General features: G+C 46.0%; 1 protein-coding gene across 1 annotated transcript in view; it reads right to left on the bottom strand.

Moving 5' to 3' along the window:
• LOC121046496 (sodium/hydrogen exchanger 7-like) overlaps window positions 1-17,367 on the bottom strand; it is a 29,344-nt gene extending 11,977 nt beyond the window's left edge. The window contains exons 1-2 of the mRNA XM_040500777.1: window positions 17,159-17,367; window positions 15,954-16,221 (exon numbers count right to left, since the gene is read on the bottom strand). Coding sequence (XP_040356711.1) covers window positions 15,954-16,221; window positions 17,159-17,367 — 477 coding nt within the window. The remainder of the gene's footprint in view (window positions 1-15,953; window positions 16,222-17,158) is intronic.
• Window positions 17,368-24,005: the final 6,638 nt, after the last annotated feature.

Raw genomic sequence — 24,005 nt, 5'->3', positions numbered from 1 at the left:
TTGTTTTAGTAGTGGTACCCCATACCAAATGACAATAGTTCAAATGAGATACAAATAGTGTGTTATACAGAAGTAGTTTAACACTTGATGGAAGAATTAGACGGTGTCGATGTATCAAACCAATTATACAAGCAAGTGTTGAAATAACGTAATCAGTGCGCTGTCCAAGACATGTTGCTTGAAAACAACACGCCCAATGTCTTGAACGTGTTGATCATTTCAATGGGGGACGAGTACAGAACGATGTCGCTCGAAAGGGTAATTTTTCCTGTTTTTGGGACTAAAAAGCATAGCTTTAGTTTTGTCTTTATTTATTATTAGATTATTTTATGTACACCAAGCCTCCAGACTTCTCAAGATGTCGTTTGCGACTTGTACAATATCGCTGCAATTCCGAGACGATATAAAAATACTCGTATCATCAGCGCAAATGATAAATTTATCTGGTTGTGCAATATTAACGATGTCGTTTATGTATATGTTAAAAAGAAGCGGACCAAGTATACTTCCTTGGGATACTCCCGATTTTATAGGTTTTATATCAGAGGCGTTACACCCGATATGCACATATTGACGCCTGTTTTCTAGGTATGACTTAATAAGTACTGCCGCATGCCCTCTAATACCGTAAATATAAAGTTTCTGAAGAAGCAAATCATGGTTAATAAAGTCGAATGCCTTCGTAAAATCTATAAATATACCTAACACCACATTTTTGTCTTCGAAATTACATAAAATGAATTCGTTTTGGTCTAACAAACCTAGTTCCGTGGAACGTACGTCTTTTCCTAAACCTGAACTGGGATTCCGTAAGAATGTTATGTTTTTCTATAAATGTGGTAAGACGACTAAAGATAATTTTCTCTAAACCTTTCGAAAAGACTGGAAGGAGAGACACAGGCCTATAGTTACTTATGTTATTTCTGTCACCTTTTTTGTAAAGTACAACCACTTTTGCTATTTGTATTTTTGTAAGCAATGTGGCTGTCTCTAGGCTAAAATTAAAAATGTGTGCAAGACACCTGCTAATGGTGTCCAAAACATGAATTACTGGCCGTATTTGTATATCATCGGCGTCGCAGCTATTACTAACGGTTAAGCTACAAAATGCTGCTATTACCTCGTTTTCAGTTACAGGATTTAGATAGATAGTTTCCGCAATTCTTCGTTGTATATAACCACAAGCTTCGGTTGTATCTGAGGTTCCTACTAAATTTACAAAAAAAGTCATTAAAAGCGTTTTCAATTGAGTTACCATTAAGTTTCACGTTGTTATGAATTATAAACTCAATATTTTTTTGCTTTTCACCCCGGTTCAACACCGGATTAAGTTTTCGCCACAACCGGTCGGTGCGATTTGATGTCACACTGAAATAATTGTGGTAAAAAAGACCTCTACGTTTCTTCAATTCCTTGTTTAAGCTATTTCTGTACTTCTTGAAAATTTTAAGTTTATCTGGGTCTTTAGTTTTAATAAAATTTGCGTATAGCTTATTTTTTATTTGTATTTTTGCAATTAGCTCAGCTGTTATTCATGGTTTACGAGCTCGCCTAGAGCATCGTACAGACTTACAAGGAAAATGACGTTTATAAATAGAGCTGAAAATGTCTAGGAATGTCTCGTACGCTTCATTCGCGTCCGTTTTATAGAGTACATCAGTCCAGCTTCCATAGCACAAGCTATCTTTGAAGCTATCTAGGCGGTCAAGAGTGATGCATTGAATCAGCGTACTTTTTTTAGTATCTTTGTATGTACGGGAGCTTTTGTCTATACAAATAAATGTCGCAAGATGGTCACTAATGACGCAGGCCAAAACCCCTGACATTACCATTTGTAGCTCAAAGTTGGTTACAAACAAGTCTGTTAGTGTTTCGGACGTGGTGGTGACTCCTCTAGGTTGATTGATGACATTCGTACATCCATTAACTTGAAAGAGTGTGGCGATCTTCTTTTAGAGCGCAGCTCTTAGGGGCCCGTTCCCGGCTTGAGCGGCGTCGCCGTCGGCGTCGGCGTCGCCGTCGCCGTCGGCGTCGGCGTCGGCGTAACCGCAACCCCCGTAACCCTCGTGAGGGTTACGAGGGTTACGAGGGTTAATCTCATGAGGGTTACCCTCACGAGGATCACGAGGGCCACGAGGGTTACTTACCCTCGTAACCCTCACGAGGGTTACGAGGGTTACTAACCCTCGTGAGGGTAACCCTCGTGAAGGTAACCCTTTTGAGGGTTACGAGGGTTAGTAACCCTCGTGAGGGTAACCTTCACGAGGGCTACCCTCACGAGGGTCACGAGGGTTATGAGAGTTACCCTCACGAGGGTTACTTACCCTCGTAACCCTCACGAGGGTTACGAGGGTTAGTAACCCTCGTGAGGGTAACCTTCACGAGGGTTACCCTCACGAGGGTCACGAGGGTTATGAGAGTTACCCTTACGAGGGTCACGAGAGTTACCCTCACGAGGGTCACGAGAGTTACCCTCACGAGGGTCACGAGAGTTGCCCTCACAAGGGTTACTAGGGTTACCCTCACGAGGGTCACGATGGTTACCCAGGTCAAGTGACCCCCCCGGGGGTCACGTGACCTGGGGATACCCCCGAGGTCACGTGACCCCCCGTTGACGTCATAGCCACTGATGACGTCATCAGTGACGTCACTGATGATGTCACCGGCATCCGCATCGTCATCGTCATCATCACTGATGACGTCATTAGTGACGTCACCGGCATCCGCATCGTCATCATCATCACTGATGGCGTCATCAGTGACGCTACTGATGACGTCATCGGTATCGTCACGTGGCCCCAGGTCACGTGACCCCCGCGACGTCACGTGACGCCCCAAGGTCACGTGACCCCCAAGGTCACGTGACCCCCCGCCCCCGAGGTCACTTGACCCACCCCCCAGTACCCTTCCCTCCTCCTCCTCAAGAGCTGCGCTCTAATTCGGCGTTACAGGGAGTTGTAAACGGCTTTCATTTTTTTTGAATTGGTATCACTTAGCATGTCAACATTAAAATCTCCTCACCAAATAACGTGATTACTTCCTTTCTTCAATAAATGAAAATAAATCATCCAAAAACTCACAAAATTGTGAGATATTTCCATCGGGAGGTCGATAAAGCACAGATATGATATTCTGAGTTGTTAGTAGTGAAAGCACTTCGTAATCTGAAGTCGAGCTGACAGTGCTTAAGAACTGGAACACCAACACGATCGGACTTCATAACAATCGGTGGAATAAATACTTTTCAACGCTGCCTATTTTCCGACCGCCTGCTTTGTGATCGCTTCATTCCCCAAAACGCCCTGGGTATTTTTGAAGCAAATCAGGTGTCTGGTAGCGGCTGTTTCCAAGTGCCAATCATCAAAACTCATGATCAGAGTTGTCGTTTTAATGCTTCGATTTTTTAGTCTTTGCTTTCCCGGATTATTTTTATTGTACTTTATCAGGTGAGTGGGCATGCCGTTTTATTTCCCTGGCAGTAATGAGAGCTGGTTTCTCGGCCGTTCTAATTTCAGCACCAGTCTGAACGTTCACGACCGTAGCTGTGACCATTTTGACAATCGCGTTCCATAATTACGCAGTAAAAACATTCATCAAATTATTTTAGCTGCACGCAAGCCTTAATTATAGTTAAATAACGTTTTCGAAGCCTTTATTTGGCTTAGACGTTATTGATAGGGAACTAGCTCTGCCATCGAAGCTATCTCTGTTGTCGTGTTGCCGGCCCGACATTCGCTCAGCCAGCGATCTGGGCAAAACACGTTGTGCGACACAAATTGTTGCTGTTTTTGTTGCCTAAAGCTGTCATACCGAGGCAAAATTTTAGTTGTCGTCCATGTTGTCCTGCTGTGGTCGCGATGTGACTGGTTTGTCGGATAACACGGGGAGGGAGCAACAAGTTGCCTGACTGTTGAACAATGTGCTGTGTTGCTGTTGCCGTCGTGTTGCCTTGGTGTGACAGGGCCTTTAGAGAACGAGCGTCAAGGGCGCCTTCCGCTTCTCGTTTGGGTTTTCCGACCCTCTGGCCTGCATCGCCCGACATTACAAACGCTTCGGCGTTGCGAAAACACCCCGGCCAGTAGAACGCCTAAAGCAACCGGTCTTAAGTCTTTTTGGTCCAAAGGTGGCCTGACCACGAGCTGCCATGCAACAGGCGCAGGAGGTGCGACCGGTACCTTTGGGATACAACCAGCTCATTCAGCAGTATACCCTTTTGGTCTCGATAAGTGCGGTACAACACACCAGTTTTTTCATAGTTGCAAATGTTCTATCTACTGATGCCCTCTCGAACTGTATCCCGAAGTTGTTTTACACAGTAAAAGTGTTTACACCCTTAAGGGTGTCAATCATTTTGTCCCAATCAGTTTGTCCCTTGCCTGAACACCCTTAGGGTGTTCAGGCAAGCACCTCTCATAATGGATGCTTGCCCAGCTCCCTTGGCAAAGGGTGCTTGGCATAGATTGGGTGCCCCCTGGGGTGGCCCAGTGGATGCTGGGCGACCCCAGCCAAACCAGCGCCGGGAGAGCATTACGCGGCGTTTTGGTTGCTCAAGGTCACATGACGCTCTCTCGACGCTGGAATGGCTGGGATGGCTGGTAGCGTCCGCCACGCTCGGACGAAAGGTGAAATGAATTACAAGCCCCAGTGAAACTTTTATAGGAATGTGTCCAATACACATATCAAACTTGTAAATTGTACAAAAAAAAAGATAAAAGGCATTGCATAGTCTTATATTATTATTATATGATTTACAGCTTATGTTTACTAAATACATTTACACTTTATTCAGTTAGGGGGATTGCAACTTCATGACCTATACGAGGCACGTGATAAAGAAATAATGAGTCACATTGAACATAATTCACTTTATGAAGAAGTAATATAAAAGAGCTCCTTGCAAGCCATATCATAACCCTGAGTGCTACTAGGTAGTGCTAGGGCACCCCCCTTTCTCGAACTCTAAATGAGCAAGCATTGGCCCCAAACATCGTACTGCACGGCTCAACCATTGTAAGCATCATTGGCTGTCACAAACGAAGCATGTGGAGCTTTATTGTTTTGTGATCAAGTGACATGTCTTGTTTGTCTCAGAGGATTGCAGGAAACACGCTTCGCTCATCACTTGTCTCCTTATACGCATCCGTCTACTAATTGGAAGCATGATGGAGGGGGTGGTCTAGCCCTTGACTGAACCACAGCAGTATTTCAGTAAGTGAAGCTCATTATGACATCAATTAGAATGTATTAAATTGAACATTTATTGAACCTTAAGAGATAAATCAAAAATACAATGTATGTCATTTCATGACATAAAGAATGCTATCTGCAAACATGTAATGATAAAATATCAGAATGAACTTGCACTCTACGGCGAAAAAGCAAATGTTTTAGTAGAAGGCGCTATCCTCTTGCACACGTACAAGAAAAATTATAAAGTTCTAGAAGACGAATATGGATGAGGAACTTGTACAGCTACATTCTATAGTCGGATGCAACCTGAGAACAATCTTTTAGCTCCACCCACAAGCGCATTGCGCCCATCTGAAGTGCCTCCGCCGTTGAGAAAGTAGTTCGCTAGCAACGTCGCTTTTTCTTCCTCCAGGAAACGTGTCTTAAACTACTACAATATTTATTTAATTTATTCAGGACATTTAAATAAGTTAGAATACGTTTTTGTCAGCGAAATAGCTGTTTAGTAAAGAAAGAAAGTCATGTCCAATGGACCGTCTTCCCAATTCATTTTCTGTCCAAGATACTGTCTAACATACCGTCTTCCAGCGCCTTCGATTGAGCTTAGCAGTGCTAAGCCTCGCGCCCGCTTCGAAATTTTCGTTGGCGATAGCGTCGCTGGATTCTCATGTTTTCGCGCAAAACCTGCTGCAAACGCAAGCCGATACCATTAAGATTTCGTGGCGTAACCTCGGGCACGTAAAACACGGTGCAAAAAAGCAGAATAATTGTCACGAGAATCTAGTGTCGCGTTGCTAAGGCCAGCAGCCATCTTAATCTTTTCTTTTTTTTTTTTTCAAAAGGATCGCGATTGGTTCAGGGAATCGTGACGTCATGAAAACGATTGGCTGGCGTTTCTCGGCCTAGGATTACATTTCCCTCTGAGAGGCATTTCCGTTTTTTTCTTAGCTTGCAACCGACTATAAGCACCTCGCCTGGAGGAGGTTAGCGTAAGTGACTAGAGAAAGTGCCCAACGCTTAAAGGGGTCATGAAACGCTTTTCCAACTTTTTCCTGTTTCGCTTTCCTCCTCAACTCATAAATCGCGCATTCCACCAAACAGTTAAAAAAGACGAAAAGGGGGAGTCCCCTCTTGCTCGCACTCTCGTTTGTGTAATCCCGGACACATCCATTCTCCCCCTAGAAGATTAGCCCGTCGCTCAAAATTCAGGCAGAAGTTGCTTTCCCCACCCCGTTCATTCCGAAGCTGACAGTGCTGTTGAAGCTACGTGCTCGTTGGGCCAGCCACACTTGCCACGTGAGCGTGGCAAATGTGGCTGCAGAGAATGAAGTGAAGTGATGAAAGGGAGGCGGCTGATTGGTCCGGCAAGCGCGTAGCTTCCACCACAATGTCAGCTTAGGGGTGAAGGGAATAAGTGAGGTCCGGTTGCGTGTGACGTAAGTTTGGACCCGATAACGCGCTTTTGGGACCGCGGATGTATCACAGTGAAAAGGCAGAGAGGTTGCGAAGGGGAGGAGGTACAAAATAGTCCGCTCTGTTTTCAAATTTTCGCACTGAAAGTCAGGCTTTTGACTTTCTACCTTTTTTCTTTTGGTCCACTGAACGATGTGCTGTTAGTAAAATCCCAATCTAAAATGATTTATCCCAACCCAAAAATCGTTTCATGGGCCCTTTAAAGACAGAAAAAGAAACATATCTCCATAAATTCTTCTATCATTCATTTTGTAAGCAAAATAAAAATTAACCTGAAAATACTGGCGAGGAAAGTGCATTATACACTTTTAAAAAGGCTCACTAAACATCTCTTAAACCACATACCTGTCTGCAAACTTTGTTCACAACTTGAATTACGACTGTCCTTGGAGTTGTGTCCCTCAAACCAAGGAAAAGCCTCTCCAGAGCAACCAGCGTGTTGAAGGCCTTGCGCTTGTACTGGATGCTGAAGAGCCAATATGCTGCCGATATGCAATATTGGCGGCAATAGGCTAATATGCAATAAGAGCCAATATGCATTCTTCAAGTTCACTACAATCAACGACTCAACCTTATTGCAGTTGACGTCCGAAACGGAGCTGTAGCACAAGTGCTGATGAACAATACATTATTATGCGGTATTCAAGTTCGACCATACTCTCCGTTGTCAGGCAAAACAAGCATTGGAGTAATTCACGACGTCGATGCGGTTGTCCTCGATGAAGGTTTGGCACAACACAGCTACGATCAGAAGCCAAGATTGCCAATGTGCGACGACTTGGAAAATCTTGAGTCGTCAAAGTCGTCTTCAGCGGCAGTCACCTTCCGAGCCATCTCTTATTAGGATATGTGCGACACTCTGTAGTTCCAATCAAAGAGAACCCCATACAATGCCACAACTTCGGCGGTTTCGGACACAAAAAGATCGCCTGCAAATGCGCCTAAGCTTGCAATCGATGTGCCGAGAACCATGTTCCGACAGCTGAGGGTTGCACGTCCAGCTCGGTGAAAGGCATTAATTGCAGCGGAAATCATGAGGCTACATCGCACATATGCCCGAAGTGGAAATGTGCACAGTCTGTAGCCACAGATATTCAAAAATCAATGCAGTGGGGTCTCGTGAAGCATGGTGCGTCATCTTCCGTCAAGAAACGACCAGGGACACCGCCGAGGGCATCAGACGAAAACCAGAGCCAAAGCCAGAAGAAACTGGTAAGGACACTTATGCTTCAGCGCTCAAAAGAACCGGCTAAAATGTTGAAGAAAAGATGTACCCCAACCCCCCAATTAGTCAGACTTTGACGCAAGAGTCGTCAGAAAAATCTATACATCAGCCATCACCCAACGCGGGACCTTTGAAAAGTCCCTGTGCCAAGAAAGACCAAGTTGTTAAAGAAGATACAGCTAGCAACCAAGTGACACTAGAAAATGAAGCTCCTGCATGATATCAATCGTAAAGGCAGGTGCTAGCATAGCACTTTCCGTTCTGACGAAAAATGAAGCTTCCTGGGCGGGTACCTTTTCATTCATTATCCAGGCAATACTTCCTTTCCTAGGAGGCTGTTAGTAGGATCACTCAACACAAGCGCGCATCGTGACCTAAGAAAAGAAGCCTCGAAGTGTAGAACTTCAAGCATATTCCAACACTGCGGCACAGCACGACACAGGCGTAGTCCATTGTCTCCCTGGTTGCTTCAATGGAATGTAAACGGACTGCGCACTCGACTTGCTGGACTTCGGCAATCGCTCACAGATAAGAAAATTAATGTCTTGGCCCTTCAAGAAACGACCGTCTTGCCCGTAGAGATACGCTTATCACCTTACGTGTTATATTATAGTACGGCTATAAACCCAAATGGAAGATCACGAGTCTCCATACTCGTGCGAGGTGAAGTACATCACTTTGAGCTTGACCTTTCGGACCTCTGTTCACCATCTGAAGAGTATGCCGGTGTGACTATCAGAATGGGAAAGAATGAAACGACGATTGTATCAGTGTACATCTCGCCGCAAGGCCTCTGGGACACGAAACCATTTGAAGAAATAAGTAAAAGAAGCCGAGGTTACTTAATTATCTGTGGAGACTTCAACGCTCACAATGAAATATGGGGTGGCACTCGCACGGATGTAAGAAGGCGTCAGACGGGCTTGGGGGCTTGTTCGAGCTCTTAAAGGGGCCAAAATCCCACGACATTTCATTGCAACACTTGCAATCAAGACTGGTCAAACCATGATCGAAGGAGCGGAACATCTGGCGGACGAATTTGCTCGGTCCTTTACTGCACAGCATGTACACCAGCAGATATTGAATGCCCCACAGTTAACCAGTGTCTCTCCAGACTGCGACAGCACATTGGCCAGCTACACCGACATCACTCTGCATGGCAGAGGTTAGGCACGCACTTAATTACACTAGAAGGAAGAGCGCTCCAGCTTCCGACAGTATAACGTATCAGTCTCTCCGAGATAAAAACCCAGATTACCACTCACTTCAAAATTCTTGAACAACTCAACGTCATCTGGAAAGATGAGACACTCCCGAATGCACGGAAAGAGTCAATAGTCATACCAATACCTAAACAAGGAAAATCATTAGACGAAATCTCATCCTACATGCATGTCTCGTTAACAAGCTGCTGGGAAAACACCTGGAACGCATGGTTCTCCGGCACCTCACGTGGCTTCTAGATCGAGCAAATGCTTTCCCACCTTCGTTGGAGGGCTTTCGTGCAAAACGGTGCACAGCCGAAGCGATAGAAGTCCTCGTGTTCACCCTAAAAGAAGCCAAATCAACTGTCGAAATGGTACACTGTGCCTTTCTAAACATTAGTCGTGCGTTCGATACCCTGCCTCATTCTATCATCATCCAGCGACTCAAGCACTTCGGTATTTGTGGCCGAATCCGCACATTCATAGAGTCGTTCCTCACTGGACGGAGCTTCATTGTCAAGATCCCTGGTGCGACTAGCACTTCACGCCCAATTACCAAAGGTGTTCCCCAAGGTAGCGTACTCGGCCCCTTACTCTTCAACGTGGTGATGGCATCGCTTCCTCACTGCCTTCCGACCAAAAACGAAACCCTCCATGTTGGCATGTCAATATAGCCAAAGACGTTGGTATGTGGTGCGAGGGTCTCTCCGAAAGTGTCGTAGCTATCCAAAATCGACTTCAAGTAGCCCTAGATGCTACGGCTCTGATGATTTCAGAACTCTGCCTCTCACTATCAGTGGAAAAAACTGCGTCGCTCCTATACCGACCAGTAGGACTAGCACCCGAGAACGCAATGCAGCTAATGATTGCTGGAACTCCAGTTAAGAGAGTGAGTAGCCATCTCTACCTTGGGGTGGAGGTGGATGATCGCCTGAGGTTCGGACAACTTTGGAGCGATATTGTGAGCTATACTACGAGTCATGCGACATCTTGAAGGCACTTCTTGGGGAGCGCCACAACGTACACTCCTACAACTGTGCAAAGGTATTATAATGTCCAGGCTCTTGTACCCCCTGCCACTCCTAGACACCGGAAGGGCCAAGATTCGGGACATTAACACATTTCACAGGAAGGCGCTGCGTTGCTGCCTCGGACTTCCATCGTCTTCAGCGAACACCCCGACCCTTGTTGCGGCAGAAGAATGGCCTCTATTGTTAAGACTTGAGGAGAGAGCAATGCGTCACATTGCTCGCATTAAGAGTGTTCCCGCGGTGGACAATATTAATTCCCACCTGTTGGCACGTACAAATTCTCGCCTCGGGCAGCTGGAATCGGAGTTTCAGCACGAGATTGGAGTACCAAAAGAATAATATCCTCCTCCCAAACATTCAAAGAGAGCGCCCCTGTTGATACAGGAAACACTACCAAGTTTCCAACGTAAGGCGAATGTCCCCAGGCTGGTTGCCCGATCGATCACGCTCGAACGCCTGGAGGAAGCTTACGGTGATTGGATCCACGTATGCACGGACGCCTCTGTCAATGCGGTCAAGAAAACAACTCTTGCTATTACTATTCTAGGAATAGACTTCGAAGCGTCTGGCAGGCTTAATTTCGAGACATCATCGACTACTGCAGAACTTGTTGCTATCTGGTCAGCGCACGAGTCCATCGAAACCATCACCCCGCCAATCAAAGCTGTGGTACTCACGGACTCTAGAGGCACACTACAACTTCAACGTCTTGAGAGGGCCACCCCTCGTTTAAATAGAATAGCATTAACAACTGCAACGGTGCAAGACCTTGGCTGGAGTTTGGCTCTGCAGTGGATTCCATCCCATCCTGGAATTCCCGGCAACGAGAGAGCAGACGAGCTTGCTGCGCGGGCCCATAACGACGGTGACCCTGCATTCCGCTTAAGGCTCGTTCACACAGACCCGTATTCTTACGTTACGTTACGAAAAGCCACCGGGAAATCTGTGCTTCGTATTAAGCGTGGCTACCAATTCAAGGAGATAGCCTGGCACGCGACATTAGAGACACGAATGTTTCGGTGACTTAGACGTAACCTAAAAAAAGGTGCTGTGTGAAAAGTTTAACCGAGCTCAACTCCTTACGCTACATTATGACGATCCTTGTGTTCTTGGTTGCCACGGTAACTCACCGTCCTAGCTCGTCGTTACCGAAATTTTTGTGTCTCGCATGTCGCGTGCCAGGCTATCTCCTTGAATTGGTAGCTACGCTTAATACGATGCACAGATTTCCCGGTGACTTTTCATAACGTAACGCAAGAAGACGGGTCTGTGTGAACGAGCCTTTAAATCGCTTTAATGAGGCACACCGACTTATACGGGATACCATGCGGGAAAAACGCCCTCACACAATTAATACACATTACAAGGGTAGCGACAGGAAGACTACCTCCAAGCATCCCACGCAAACTCCCACGCTCAGAGGACTCACTCCTTTACAGACTTCGAACCGGCTGCCCGCATACCGAAAATCGTCTCCGTATGTATCGCCGCTAGACAGATCCCGTATGCCCAACTTGTGGTTATCCTGAAGACACAACCCATGCACTACTTTTGTCTCCAACCCATCAGGATCTCCGCGAAGTGCTACTGCGATCCTACGCTGCAGTTGGACTTTACACACTCCACCGCCCAAGAGCTTTTGAACCCTAGTGGACTGCGGGGAATTGTTGAAAAGGCTTTTCGTGCTCTCCTACAATATTTCCGGGACAGTGAGTTCTCCGGTCGACTCGGATGTTCGCAGACACAAAACAAAAACTTAAACGACGAATCTAGGATAAGCATTCAACGTTTAACTTCACGCGTATGCGAGTCAATAGGTAGCACGGCAAGTTAGCAACATCCTAATCTAGTGCGGAGCCGAGATGGGAACCTCCGCGGCACATTGACGGACTTTGCCGGCTCAGATCGGCACTGCGATAACAGTGGATACTATCTTCCTGCTCGCTGTGGACTCATTTTCTCACAAGCTCAATTCTAAACAAGCCCGTTGGCATTTGGACAACAATGCATCGGATGTTCAAAGTTGTACATAATCGTTTCTTCTTCCTCTTTCTTTTATTTACCCTTCTCCTAAAAAGCCAGGTAGCGACTTGCCCCTGACTGGAGGCTCACATATTTCCTGCCCCCCCCCCCCCCCTTTTTTTCTTCACCCCAAAATAAACAAACAACAACAAACAGTCTTTAGGATTTGAGGCCAATATCGGCGCACTATTGTGTGCTGCCAGGGCTTTACATTTCCCCGTCTTCGTTCATCTTTTGCGAGCTGAAACGATTTTTTAAATCGAAGTTGAACTGTAGTAATTACGAAGGAACCTTTATAAGACACCTCCCTCGTTTAAGCTTCTTGCCTAGGTTACAACGCTCTTGTAAGACTAACACTGGAGTATGCTTCCGAGGTGTAGGATCTCTGGGAGGCCACGCTTTCTAATGAGCTTGAACAGGTTCAATCACCTGCGGTGCGTACAATATTTTCTGATTTCACGACTACGACGTCTGTAACGGTGCTAAAAAGCAGGCACACATGCAGCCCTTGAAAAAAAGGAGAATATGCTAACGGTTGAAATTATTTTCTTTTATTGGATTAATAGTCATCTTCTAAAAATCGAAAGCTCTAAACATGTAATACCCAAAAACCACCGTTCAGAGCGCTTGCATCACCGTATGTTATAGGTAGGGTTCGGAGTTTTCGGTTTAAACCGATAAAAACCCATAAAAGTACGCCGAATCCAGTTTCGAAAATTCGGTTTTAACCGAGAGTCAGTTGCTATAGGTTCGGCATTTTCAATTTAAACCGATAAAAACCAATAAGAGTACGTCGAATTCATTTTCTAAAATTGAGTTTTAACCAGAGAAGGTCACTTTGACCTTCCAGTCGTACCGCAGAGCCGTGGCGAAAAAGTGGAAGGACAGTGTCTATCGAAACGTGTCCGCATGTATGGGATACATGGACGCCATCACGACGTTTGGGTTTAATGTGCGTATCATCAATCGGAACGGTAAAATTCGAATTGCCCCACGACTTCGCCATGTACGAGCGTGTTTTCAAACTCGTTGTAAGGAAGACTGACTTGATGCGAGCTCTGCATGTTGTGTTGTACTTCAAAACGTCGCACCTTGTCTCTTTTGGCGGTCACAATTGGTTGATTGGCCGATTTTGGCTCAGGCAGCGCTTCATCTCCTCAGCCTGCCAGTGTCCAGTGTTAGCGTTCAGAGGGCATTTTCGAAGCTCAGTGTCATATTAACAGGAAAGAAAGATGGCGGGTCAACAAGGAGAACCTGGGAAAGTACATGTCTGTGTGTACTATAATAAGATCACGTAACCTGGATATAGATAAAATGAAGTTCCATGATTTTGGGCATAGGCTTCATATCTGACTTGTTTGTACTTCTCTGTTGCTTTTTCTTTTACAGTGGCACGCATTTTCCAAATACAGTGTCCCTTTCTTTTTCAATGTATCTGTGCCGTTAATATTTGAGTGATCATAAATATTAGAGGCACAAGGATAATCTGATCCGGTGTCCTTTGGTGTTTATTTTATATTCACCGAAAAAAGCCGATAAAGCTTTGTGGGCATAAATATACGCCGGAAAAGCCGAAATTTGAATTTTAAAATAAACACCGAAAAAAGTACGCCGAATTTTGAAAAAATAGAAACCGAAAACGCGGAACCCAGGTTATGGAGGACTTAAAAACTTCTATGCACGTTTTCGTCCGAAAAAAAAAAAAAAAACATCGCAGAAAACCTTTACGTTCATCATATCAAGGGTTATTCCAAGTGATAAGCGGAAGGACTAGCACATTTGCCATCCGTGTCAACAAAAAACAACGACACAGTTTCCACCCTTTCCGTCTCAGTTTGCCGACTGGCGTCGCCTGCGAAAGATCTTGCGGCATGTTGTGAATGTTTTTCCCCAAGCGCTTCAAAATCAGCTTTTGTTTTTGCAATGTAAAGAAAAAAATTCACGGCCGCACGCTCTTCTTTTAAATTAAACATTGCAACAACAAAAGAAAAAAAGAAAAACGAGGAATGATTTTGAAGCGCTTGGGAGAAAAATTCTCAACATGCCGATAGACCTATAGCAGACAAGCCGGTCGACAACCTCACTCGAAAAGGGCGCAGCTAATCGTTGCTGTAGCGGCAGAAGCTGGTACTACCGAACGGCCCGCCCTCCATAAATTCATTCCAATTGGTTTTGGCTCTCCCCTGGTGCAGCGCGCCAGGCCTGTACTCCTAAACGCCTCCCCCATAAATCAAATTCAGCGAGCAAGAAAAGTTCGCTGGGAGTATTCGTCGAATCCGGCTTAAATCCCTCATAATCTGTGGTGGCCCAGCCACACTAAAAGTTATCTGAACAGTTGAAATAAGTAGAAGTCGATGTCCTCGGCGCGCGTGATACCCACGAGCCTCGAGACGCAGAAAACACCAGGAACACCAACCGGTCGACTCCGCTTGGTAATTTATCCCTACACATGCGGTTCCATTACCTATGGGCTGTGTATGCTTTACGTTGCCTTGGCCTGTGTGTTACGTTCATCGTACTTGTGGGAAGATATTTCGACCTTTCTATAAGTAATGCCTGCGCGTCCATTCGCAATAATTTGCTCAAGAAGAGCCAATCATTCCGATTTTTGGAGGAGGCCCGGCGAATGTCGAGGCACCGGACGTAAAAATAATATCTGTCTAAATAGCATCTTTTTTTTTTTTTTTTCATTCCAACCGTTATTTCTGCTTTGCCATTCGCCGGCTCTTTTCGCAAGTGTAAATGACTGGTCTCCGTGGGTTCTGCGGAAAAGTAGACACACAGGTCTGTTCATGAAAAGGTAGACTTATTTTCTAATAAATACGGTATTCGTCACACACTAGCATTCATTTTGCATAAAATCCAGCCCATCAACAAAATCTGTTGTGAAATTTTAATATAGATCTCTACTATTGTACATGATCATGTTTTCATGATATGTTTCGTCGGTAGATGGCTTGCATTGTATTTGCTGTAGGTGGCGCGCATTTTGCTTGCGGTTTGTTGTGTCAAATCCTTGTCTGCCGTCCACTATAATATAATTTACTCGCGGGCACCGCGAGGGCTTCTGCAATAAACAAACAAATAAAAAATAATCTACTGATATTCCAGTAACGGGAATATCGTGGAATTCGTACTCACTATTATTCCAAGTACCAAAGCGAATTAAATTGCTCCTCACTGCCCTTATTTTGATCTTAAATCTGCGACTAGTTGAATTGTCTTACCCGTGCTCAGAAACGGATATGGAATACCTTAATAAACATAACAAACTTAAAAGTGCAGAACCACCGGCTTCTGTTTCTGAGAGCAAGCTTGAAATGTAACCTCGTAAAGGGTGTTTTTTTTTTCTCAATACGCCAATGCACCTCATAAATTATACCCTGCCATTAACTCTAAGTTTGATTTTTATTTATTTCCCCTCCCCCCCCCCTTATTTTTTCACAAAGGCACGGCGCTGGACAGCCTGGACAGCCGAATCTATACCAATCACCTACAAAGAATTCGTTCCCCACACCTCCTGCTGCCCAGACCAAGATAAGATGTCCTGGAATTGCTCCTGGGCTCCACCCCGAAATCAAAGACGTTTTTTTCTGGCTCCCCATTCCTTAGATCCTCCAAGCCTAAATAAAGGTAGCGGATCAAAATGAACCAACAAAGGCTTTTACTCTTTTTACTGCTCTTTGACGTTCTGTATATGTCATTCTCTCTCTCCCTCTTTCCCTTTTTCTCTCCCTCTTTCTTTCTTTTTATCTACCTTTCTCTTAACTTTATTATTTGTTTTTTAGCCCCGGCTCGGGTGATTACCTTAGATGCCATCTGCCGAAGGAAAGACCAGACGACCAAGTTGTTTACGATGGTTTCTGCTTGCAGCATCGTGGTGAGGACTGGATAGCGGCCTTCTTTAAACAACTCGTCGGCAACGGGCACCCTCTCGACGGTGCACAGCAGGATGCCGAAAAGCACGCTGTTTCTTACGTTCTTCGTTTCCAAGAAGCTGAAGGCGTACAGCGCCGACACCGCCGTGCTCATCCCCAGTGTGCCAACAGAGAAGACCATGGTCTCCTTGGCGCACCTGCGCAAATGGGATTTGGGTGAGTGGGCGTCGTTTCCTACCAAGGGTTGTATAAAATTACTCTGATAGGCTCTAAGTCGTGTACACCTAAGTTCTGTATGTCGACAGTGGCGCAGCTTCCACAGCGCTGTCAAAGCCACTTGCGTGAGCGCGTGATTTCGTTTGTCGCCTGCTTCTCGCGAAAGCGCCCGTGAACGAGACATAAGAAGTCACATGTTCATGCAGCAGTGCGTTGCTGTAGCACTATGTAGACTAGATGCGCAAGCCTTGACTAGGATGCACGAAACTTTTTATTACGTTTTATAAAACGTTGCCGAAACTCAACCTAAAAAGAAAAGCTAAGCTGAAAAATATTCTGGCCACTGCCATCCAGCATGTTGGTTAGTTTTGTACACACTCCTTTCGGATGACGAATTTAAAAGTTCGCATCGCTTGATAGTCTTTACGGCCCGCCGAGCTGGCACTCTTGGTCAAATATTTGTTACGTACTCCTGGGCACGTACAAAGAGCGAGTTCTCTCGGTATTGTTTTCGCGCCTTGACACTTCTTGATGTCGAAGGTACTAAGGGCAGTTTCCACCAACATAAAATACCCACTCGGAGCCCGTGGCTGAGGCGGCGGATTAAAGAAGGGGGGGAGGGGGGTCTACTTGGCGCCTTCGCTAGTTCCATGTCGCTCTAGGGGAAGCAAAGGCGCATCGTTAGTGCCCGCCGGTTCAGTCATCACGGCGCTATCGAGTTTCGCTACACTCAGAGCGATATGGAACTCTTCACAACGCATGCCCGACCCCGCCAGGCAATATCTCGGCCGCGCGATTCGAGTGAACTTTATGTTAGTAGGAACTGCACCTGCTCAGAACAATACAGTTCATTAGAGTCATGCAATATTGTGAGAATGCAAACATTCCTGTGGAAGCTGCGATCGCATGGTGACTTGCCTGCGGAGGATGATGTGGTTTATTCCCTGTGTGGCGTATACTGTGGCGGCGGGCACGAAGGTCATGAGAATGTGGAAATTGATGTTGTGGAACCAGGCCGACAGGGTGCCCTGGCGCTTCAAACCGACGTCGTTGAACGAGATGCCGAGCCCGACGATGAATATGAACACGGTGTACGGGAAACGGATGGAGCGTTGTACCTTCTTCATGCACACTGCGTCGGGAGCGGGGTAATCGTGAAGAAACTACACGGTCAGCAGGAATTTGACTGGTACCATGCAAGCACTGGGCATGGGGAAAATGCTATGCGGAGAGAAAGCGAGAGAGGACGAGATGACAGATCGCCTGGATGTCTGAGCGCGGAGCTCTTGTTGGAATGATTAGTGGGTATAGACCGACACGCGGGCTTGACGTCACGGAGCTGCGGCGGCGCTGCGATCGCGCCGAAGCCGGGTGGTGTGGGCAGAAGGGCGCACGTTTTGCATGGGCGTCATAGCATTTGAGCATGCCGCAAAGCTGCGTAGCTGTTAATTGCACCAAAGGTACAGCAAAAGTAACAGAGTGAGTTTCCACAAGTTCCCGGCGGACTCTGAAAGGCGCAGAAGTTGGACAATATCCGTGGATCGAAAAGAATTGGTCGCTTCGCAAGGACGACCGTTTGAGCGGCAAGCACTATCTTGAAGGCAAGCGTGGTTTGCATTTTAATCTCCGTCCCGAGGCTTGCTTATGTGCAGGAAAACCGTCGTCTGATCGAGACAACCCAGATTTTGTTTTCACGGTGTTCGCACACAAAGCGCCGGCCAAGCGCTCGTCGGTGGCTTGCGCTTCCCGTACTACCAAGCGGAAGGAGATCAGCGGCAGAAAGTGTTACCGTTTGTCGTGCCTTGTTGTCATGAGAGAAAGAAAGATGTACCTCTACTGAAGGATACTGTGTGTATTTAATCAAGTAATAAACACACTTTTGCAGACACATAGCCTGCTCCCATCTGCAGTGCGGAAACCGACTCCAAGTAATCGTAGGCCTCGAGAAACTTGTACGCCTGCGCCGTGTCTGCCGTGGCGAAAAAACTAAATAAACGAAGACACAGCCATCGACGTCGGTGGCAGCAACTTCCCGTCGGAACTCCAGCAGGCCTTGTTTACGGAGTACGGATCGGCGAAGGTAACGCCGTCAACGCACAGTTTGTCTCGATACCGCCGCCGTTGAGGCTTGGATAGCGAGCTTAAGTAGTCAGGTATAACATACGACATGCGTTGCCAGGAAATACGACGCAGAAAAAAAGCTAGAAGCGTCTCTACAACGTCAACAACGAGCGCACGGTGCACAATGCAATGGCGAAAACACGGAGAGCCTGGCCGCTTCTGCCCACGTGGCTTCAGCGCATGCGCGGCCTTCCGGTCGTGTTGGTAAACAGAGCCGCGCCGCGTGTCAGTCTATACGACGCGAAGGCTAGACGCCTTTGTCTCTGCCTCGTTTTGCTCTCCAATCTAGGCGAACAACTGCGTCGTCATCTACTCGCAGTGTTTCGCGTTTGAACGCCGGCTGCCGGCGCTCGGCGATCGAACCCGTTCGAGCAGTGAGTAGCGACAAAGGCTACTCACTTTTCATTGCACAGATTTGTGCGTAGACGCCTTTGCGTGTACCCACCAATCCTTCCAATCAGAGCTTGGCGCTCTGACGTCCCCTCTTGCTCTCATCTTCTTCTCTCTTTCAGTTTCCCTTCGGATACACTCGCAGAATAACCATTGTGTTAAAAAAGAATGTATCTCAAAATTCGGGAATGAAAAGTTTTCGAAGTTTCTTTTTACTCTACATCGATTTATTGGAACAATGCAAATTACGCTCTCGTGCAAAAAAAAAATGACCTCGCTGCTTAAAGCAAGTCGTATTTGAACACGACGAGCCAAGAGCGAAACGGGCAGAACCCGGACGCTGAGCAGACGCGCCCCAGTTCCCCTAGCGTAATAACGATCGACTGCGCAACTACCTTCGCATGCAGACTTTTGAGCGCTGCTTGAGTTGTTAAAGGAACCATTTTCTTGTTTAAAAGCGAGAATTTGATAGCCGCCGATGTGCCTCAAGTTTGGTTCAACACATTATAGACGTATCTGAATTGGTAACATCGAACAACATCAAAGCAATATTTTCAATGTGGTCTCAGAGGCTCGAAGGCTCTACTGACAACATGAAAAAACGTGACGTCAGGTTAGCTATTGGGGGGGCACCAGAGCTTGTTTCCGGTGGGTTAGAAGGAGTCTGGTGCTGTCGCATGAATGCTAAAAAAGAACACACCAACAAAAAAGAACAATTGTGCAAAATATTGAATTCTTTTTTTACTGCCTGCTAGAGTTGCAAGTTACAGAACATGTGACGTCACCCCAGTGGAGAATGTTGGTTTTGACATAACCTTTATTCGCCGTGTTCTCAATAGATTTCGAATTTAAAAATAATGAATAGAACGCATGAAAGAATAAACCCCGGGAAGTTCAAAAATGTGTTTAGTATGGGTATTAAAAAAAGAACCTTTAAGTCTGAGACGAAGATCGAGAAATGAATAAAAGATTCAACAAAAATTGTAACGTGGGAAATCCGTTTCAAGCCATTTTCGAGGAACTAAAAAACGAGCGTATTTATTTCACTCCAATCGCAAATAGGTTCTCGTCCGAAGCCTATTCACATTTTCAGTACTGCAAATCCCCACGTCTGGTTCATTTTTCAACGAATCATGGGGAACTATTCTTTTTCTAACTCAGATTCTTGGGCGCGCAGTTGGGGCCGCTTCTCTCACACATGCCTTCCGTTGCTGACGTACTATTACAGGTCTGTTTCTTCCTTTTATACGTCTACAGCGAGGTTCCCAACCCGGGTGAAGGATTTAAACTGGTCGCATAAATCAGTTGGGTAACGTGTCAAGCTACGATCTGCCACACAGGCGCCTGAATGTGGTGGAAGCATCGTATCAAAATTTCAAAGAACGAACTGAGTGTGGCGTTCGTCTGTTGGCCGGACGCCCCTTGACTCGCGCAACAACATGGTGAACTCAATTTCTGAAGCCTCTAATCTCGAGTTTATTTGCAGCGTCTTAACCTGAATTCGTATTGAAAGATAACAAGACACTAAATAAGCGAGCAAAGCCTACCATCAAAGTTTTGCCGGTAGACGAAAGACGTTGCTTCGGAGCGATTGCATATCTTACGTTCAAGTGGATTTAATCTCTAGGAACCGCAAAAGGCGGCATTAGACTCGTCAATATGTGTTGAAAGTGACCAATCGGAGGTATGTATTTCCTTTCCCATAAGACGTAATCGAGTCTGGTTACCTGGTAACGCCGGCGGGGTCTCGGGTCCATAGAGTTATGATAATGTACAGTACGCTAGAGGTTCAACCGGCGCTAGTGTCTATGCGACGTCCGGGAGGCAAATTGAAGCAGACAACAACCATTCTACTTTCGCGGTTCTCCTGTGCATTCCTATGGAAAAACGCGAGTGCATTTTCTATTTTTTGCCGGAAAACAACAGAAATTACACTTGTTATATCGGTCATACCGAATAGTATGTACTTTTTTTAAGTTGTAAAAGTGTAATTGCTTTCGTTATAACTTTTCTCTCACCAGTGACGGATGTTGATCTTGACTATATTCCAGACTTATCCCTATGTCCCAAAGCGGGTTCTCAAAGGCGTTGACACATCTAAACAAAACGGATAGCTGAAAGGAAGATAGAGCGTGTTCATGGTGCGCCAACGTCGAGTATCGCCGAAACCCGAACCGGGGTTTTGGCGTGTGGAATTGATTTTGTTGTTAGCGATGTAGTAAACAGTCAAGACTGCACTGCGAACGAGGAAGGCGTGGAAGCATGCCGAGAAGCTCGTAAGTAAAACACAACCTGGGCAGACGAAGAATTGGCGACTCACATTCACATCCCTATTTGCAATCCTGGGTGTCGAACTAATGCAACATATATCTTCGATGCCGGCGGTTCACTGCCTTGATCTGCGTACACGACACTCGGAAAGCCACGGCGCGCACAGGCAAGTAAACATCGTTATTTTTTTCTTTTCCTCGTGAACGAATTTTTGTATCAAATTACTTAGGCGTAACGCCGTGCAAAATTTGTGATGACGTTTAATGACACTCAGCGCAAATGAGAAACAGTGAATATGTATATACAGGGTGTTTGACGAAAGGTGGACGAATTCAATATTGCGTAAACTAAGCGTCGCAACAAAAAAAAAAGGCTTGTGTCGTTTTGGTTCTGGGCCGGGGGCCCATTTCGGACAATTAATAAAGTCCGGCATAATCAGATTGTCGATAATTTTTGCGTAGTTAACGTTTTTAATATTGTGTTTAAGGCCATGGTTTCAATTAGAAAATTGCTCAGCATCATCGAAAAACACTTAATCAACAAATTGCAGAACGATAGAAGGCACGCGAAGCATTTTACGGCTTGCTGAAAAACCGCACAAATTCAACGGGTGTTTAAGTTTCGGTTTGCAATCGGAGCGCATCTCGGCCCCGACGGCACCGCGCTCCGCGGAGAAATAGTGCAACCAGCCTCTGCTGCGCTGTCCTCGCGCAACGCAGCAGAGGGTGGTTGCACTATTTCTCCATGAGACGCGGTGCCGTCGGGGCGGAGCTGCGCTCCGATTGCAAACCGAAACTTAAAAACCCTTCGAATTTGTGCGGTTTTTCAGAATGCCGTAAAATGCTGCGCGTGCCTTCTATCGTTCTTCAATTTATTGCAGAGCGATAAAATTGCTCAGCATCATTAATTTCGATGATGCTGAGCAATTTCCTAATTGACACCATGCTATTATACACAATATTAAAAAATAACGGGAAATAATTCACGACTTAATTATCCCCAACTTTATTAATTTTTCTAAATAGGACCCTGGCCTTGGACCTAATCGACACAAGCGTTTTTTGGTGCAATGCGTAGTTTTCGCAATATTGAATTTGTCCACCTTTCGTGAAACACCCTGTATATATATTTACTCATTACAGACGCTGAAAAGGAAAACGGGCCGCGTAGAATACACACAAGGATCGCGTTACACCGCATGCTTTTGAAAGCATGCACAGCAACACCCCTGCGAAACACAATTGGAGAAACAAACTAGAAGATATATGCACATTTCGGCATATCACAGACGTTAAACATATAACATAAATAACAATCGCTGAAAGTGATACGACTTGCGAGATACACAGCACATAAATAAAACGTGCAGATAAATTGTTGTTTCACAGATACATTTACATACACCTGCAAGTTCTAGTACAAAATGAAAAAAGCAAGGGAAAATGCAAACAAGCTGAGTAAAAAAAGAAAAAGAAAAGTAGGCATGGTTTGAGGTAGCCACATTACTTGTGGCAGAAGAGGACTCGTTTGGTAAAGGTATGACGCCCATATACTCCACGGAATATTTCCGTAATGGTGCGCGCCAAGTGTCGCAACCACGGTGTGATAAATTTTTTAATGACTGCCTTGGCAAGTGCCACTGCATGCACTGGCTTGTCATTGACATATGCCTGGTTCTGAAAACCCTCTGCATGTTTTGCGTAAAACGCTCTGTATGCGAGAATAGTCAACACAGTTGCACTGATCTGTGCGGCTCCAACTTCAGTGGCCACCCTGAAGATTTTTCTGTTTCCTGCAGGAGCTGGCAAACGAGCTCAGAAGGGTACACAAACCCGCTATTGTCCCTGATGGTAATAAGGACTCCTGTCACGCTATCATCCAGGAGCATACTCATACATGATGGGCAGCTCAGCGTCTTGGTGACCTGGCGGCTGACGAAGCCCCCAATGTATTTCACAACTTCAGAGGTGAACTCTGACAGGGTACCCTCGCCCAACCCATATATAACGGCCAGATCGTCACCCTGTTGGTAGTCCCCGGCGTCAAGAGCAGGGTGGAAAGTGCCCTTCCTGACCGTCAAGCTTTCCCCTTCGAGGTCAGCAGCCACATTGGCGGAGTTGGAGGCTTGCACACCAGCGTGTACCAGCAACTTCCTTTAGGCCTGCCGTAACCGAGCAGCTTATGGGCTATTGCTCCAGCCGCCCCTCTGCCGCACAGAGCTGAAGAACATCTCCAGGTGGTCCTGGCTTGCCCGGTAGGAGCACAGATAGCTAAGAAAGGACGGCATGAGAGAAGACAGTGTTTAGGAACATAAAGGTTGTGTTCAATAGTCTGTTGCAGGTTAAGAGAAGCAGAACAAACTCTTTCAAGAAAGCCCGCCAACTTTTTCACCTGATTAGAATGAATGTTGGGGGAGGAGCCGAGTGGAAAAAAGAAAACCAGCAATCTTGGTGAGTGCAGAGCTTCTGGAATTGGCTCTTCCTCTTTTGTTAACCTACAGCAGACTATAAATACGATGGAGTATAGTTACGTTTTCCACTTGCACTAACCTGATTTCACTACTGGGGGGCAGTTGAGTTACGAGGCTTGCCACACTCTTCCGGGTGAAGGTAAACGCAATGACCGACACGCGTCTGCCTCTGTCACTGCAGGTTGTCCGCGGGTAGCTCCAGCTGCATGAGGTTCTGGCCGACCCGCTGCATCATCGGGCTCCTCTCCTAAATGTTGACCTTGTTGAAGGGACGCTTGTAGGTACGGGCTACAGGACTCCGTCAGTTTAGCAGGTCAAAACACCTGGATAACATTCAAAACCATTGTTTTCCACAGTTAACATGTGGAACAATAAATACAGCCTTACTATAGCATAAACACCAACAATGGACTTCAAATCTTACCTATCAATGTCCTGGATAAACTTGCATGTTCCCTCACAGTTGCTGAACTCTGGGATCCCAAGCTGCTTGGCAAACAGAAGGGCCTTGGC

This window comes from Ixodes scapularis, unplaced genomic scaffold (assembly GCF_016920785.2).
Source record: "Ixodes scapularis isolate PalLabHiFi unplaced genomic scaffold, ASM1692078v2 PGA_scaffold0__279_contigs__length_252992795, whole genome shotgun sequence".
Lineage (NCBI taxonomy): Eukaryota > Metazoa > Arthropoda > Arachnida > Ixodida > Ixodidae > Ixodes > Ixodes scapularis.
Note: the sequence above shows the minus strand (reverse complement) of the source record. Positions and strands in the feature narration are given on the sequence as shown.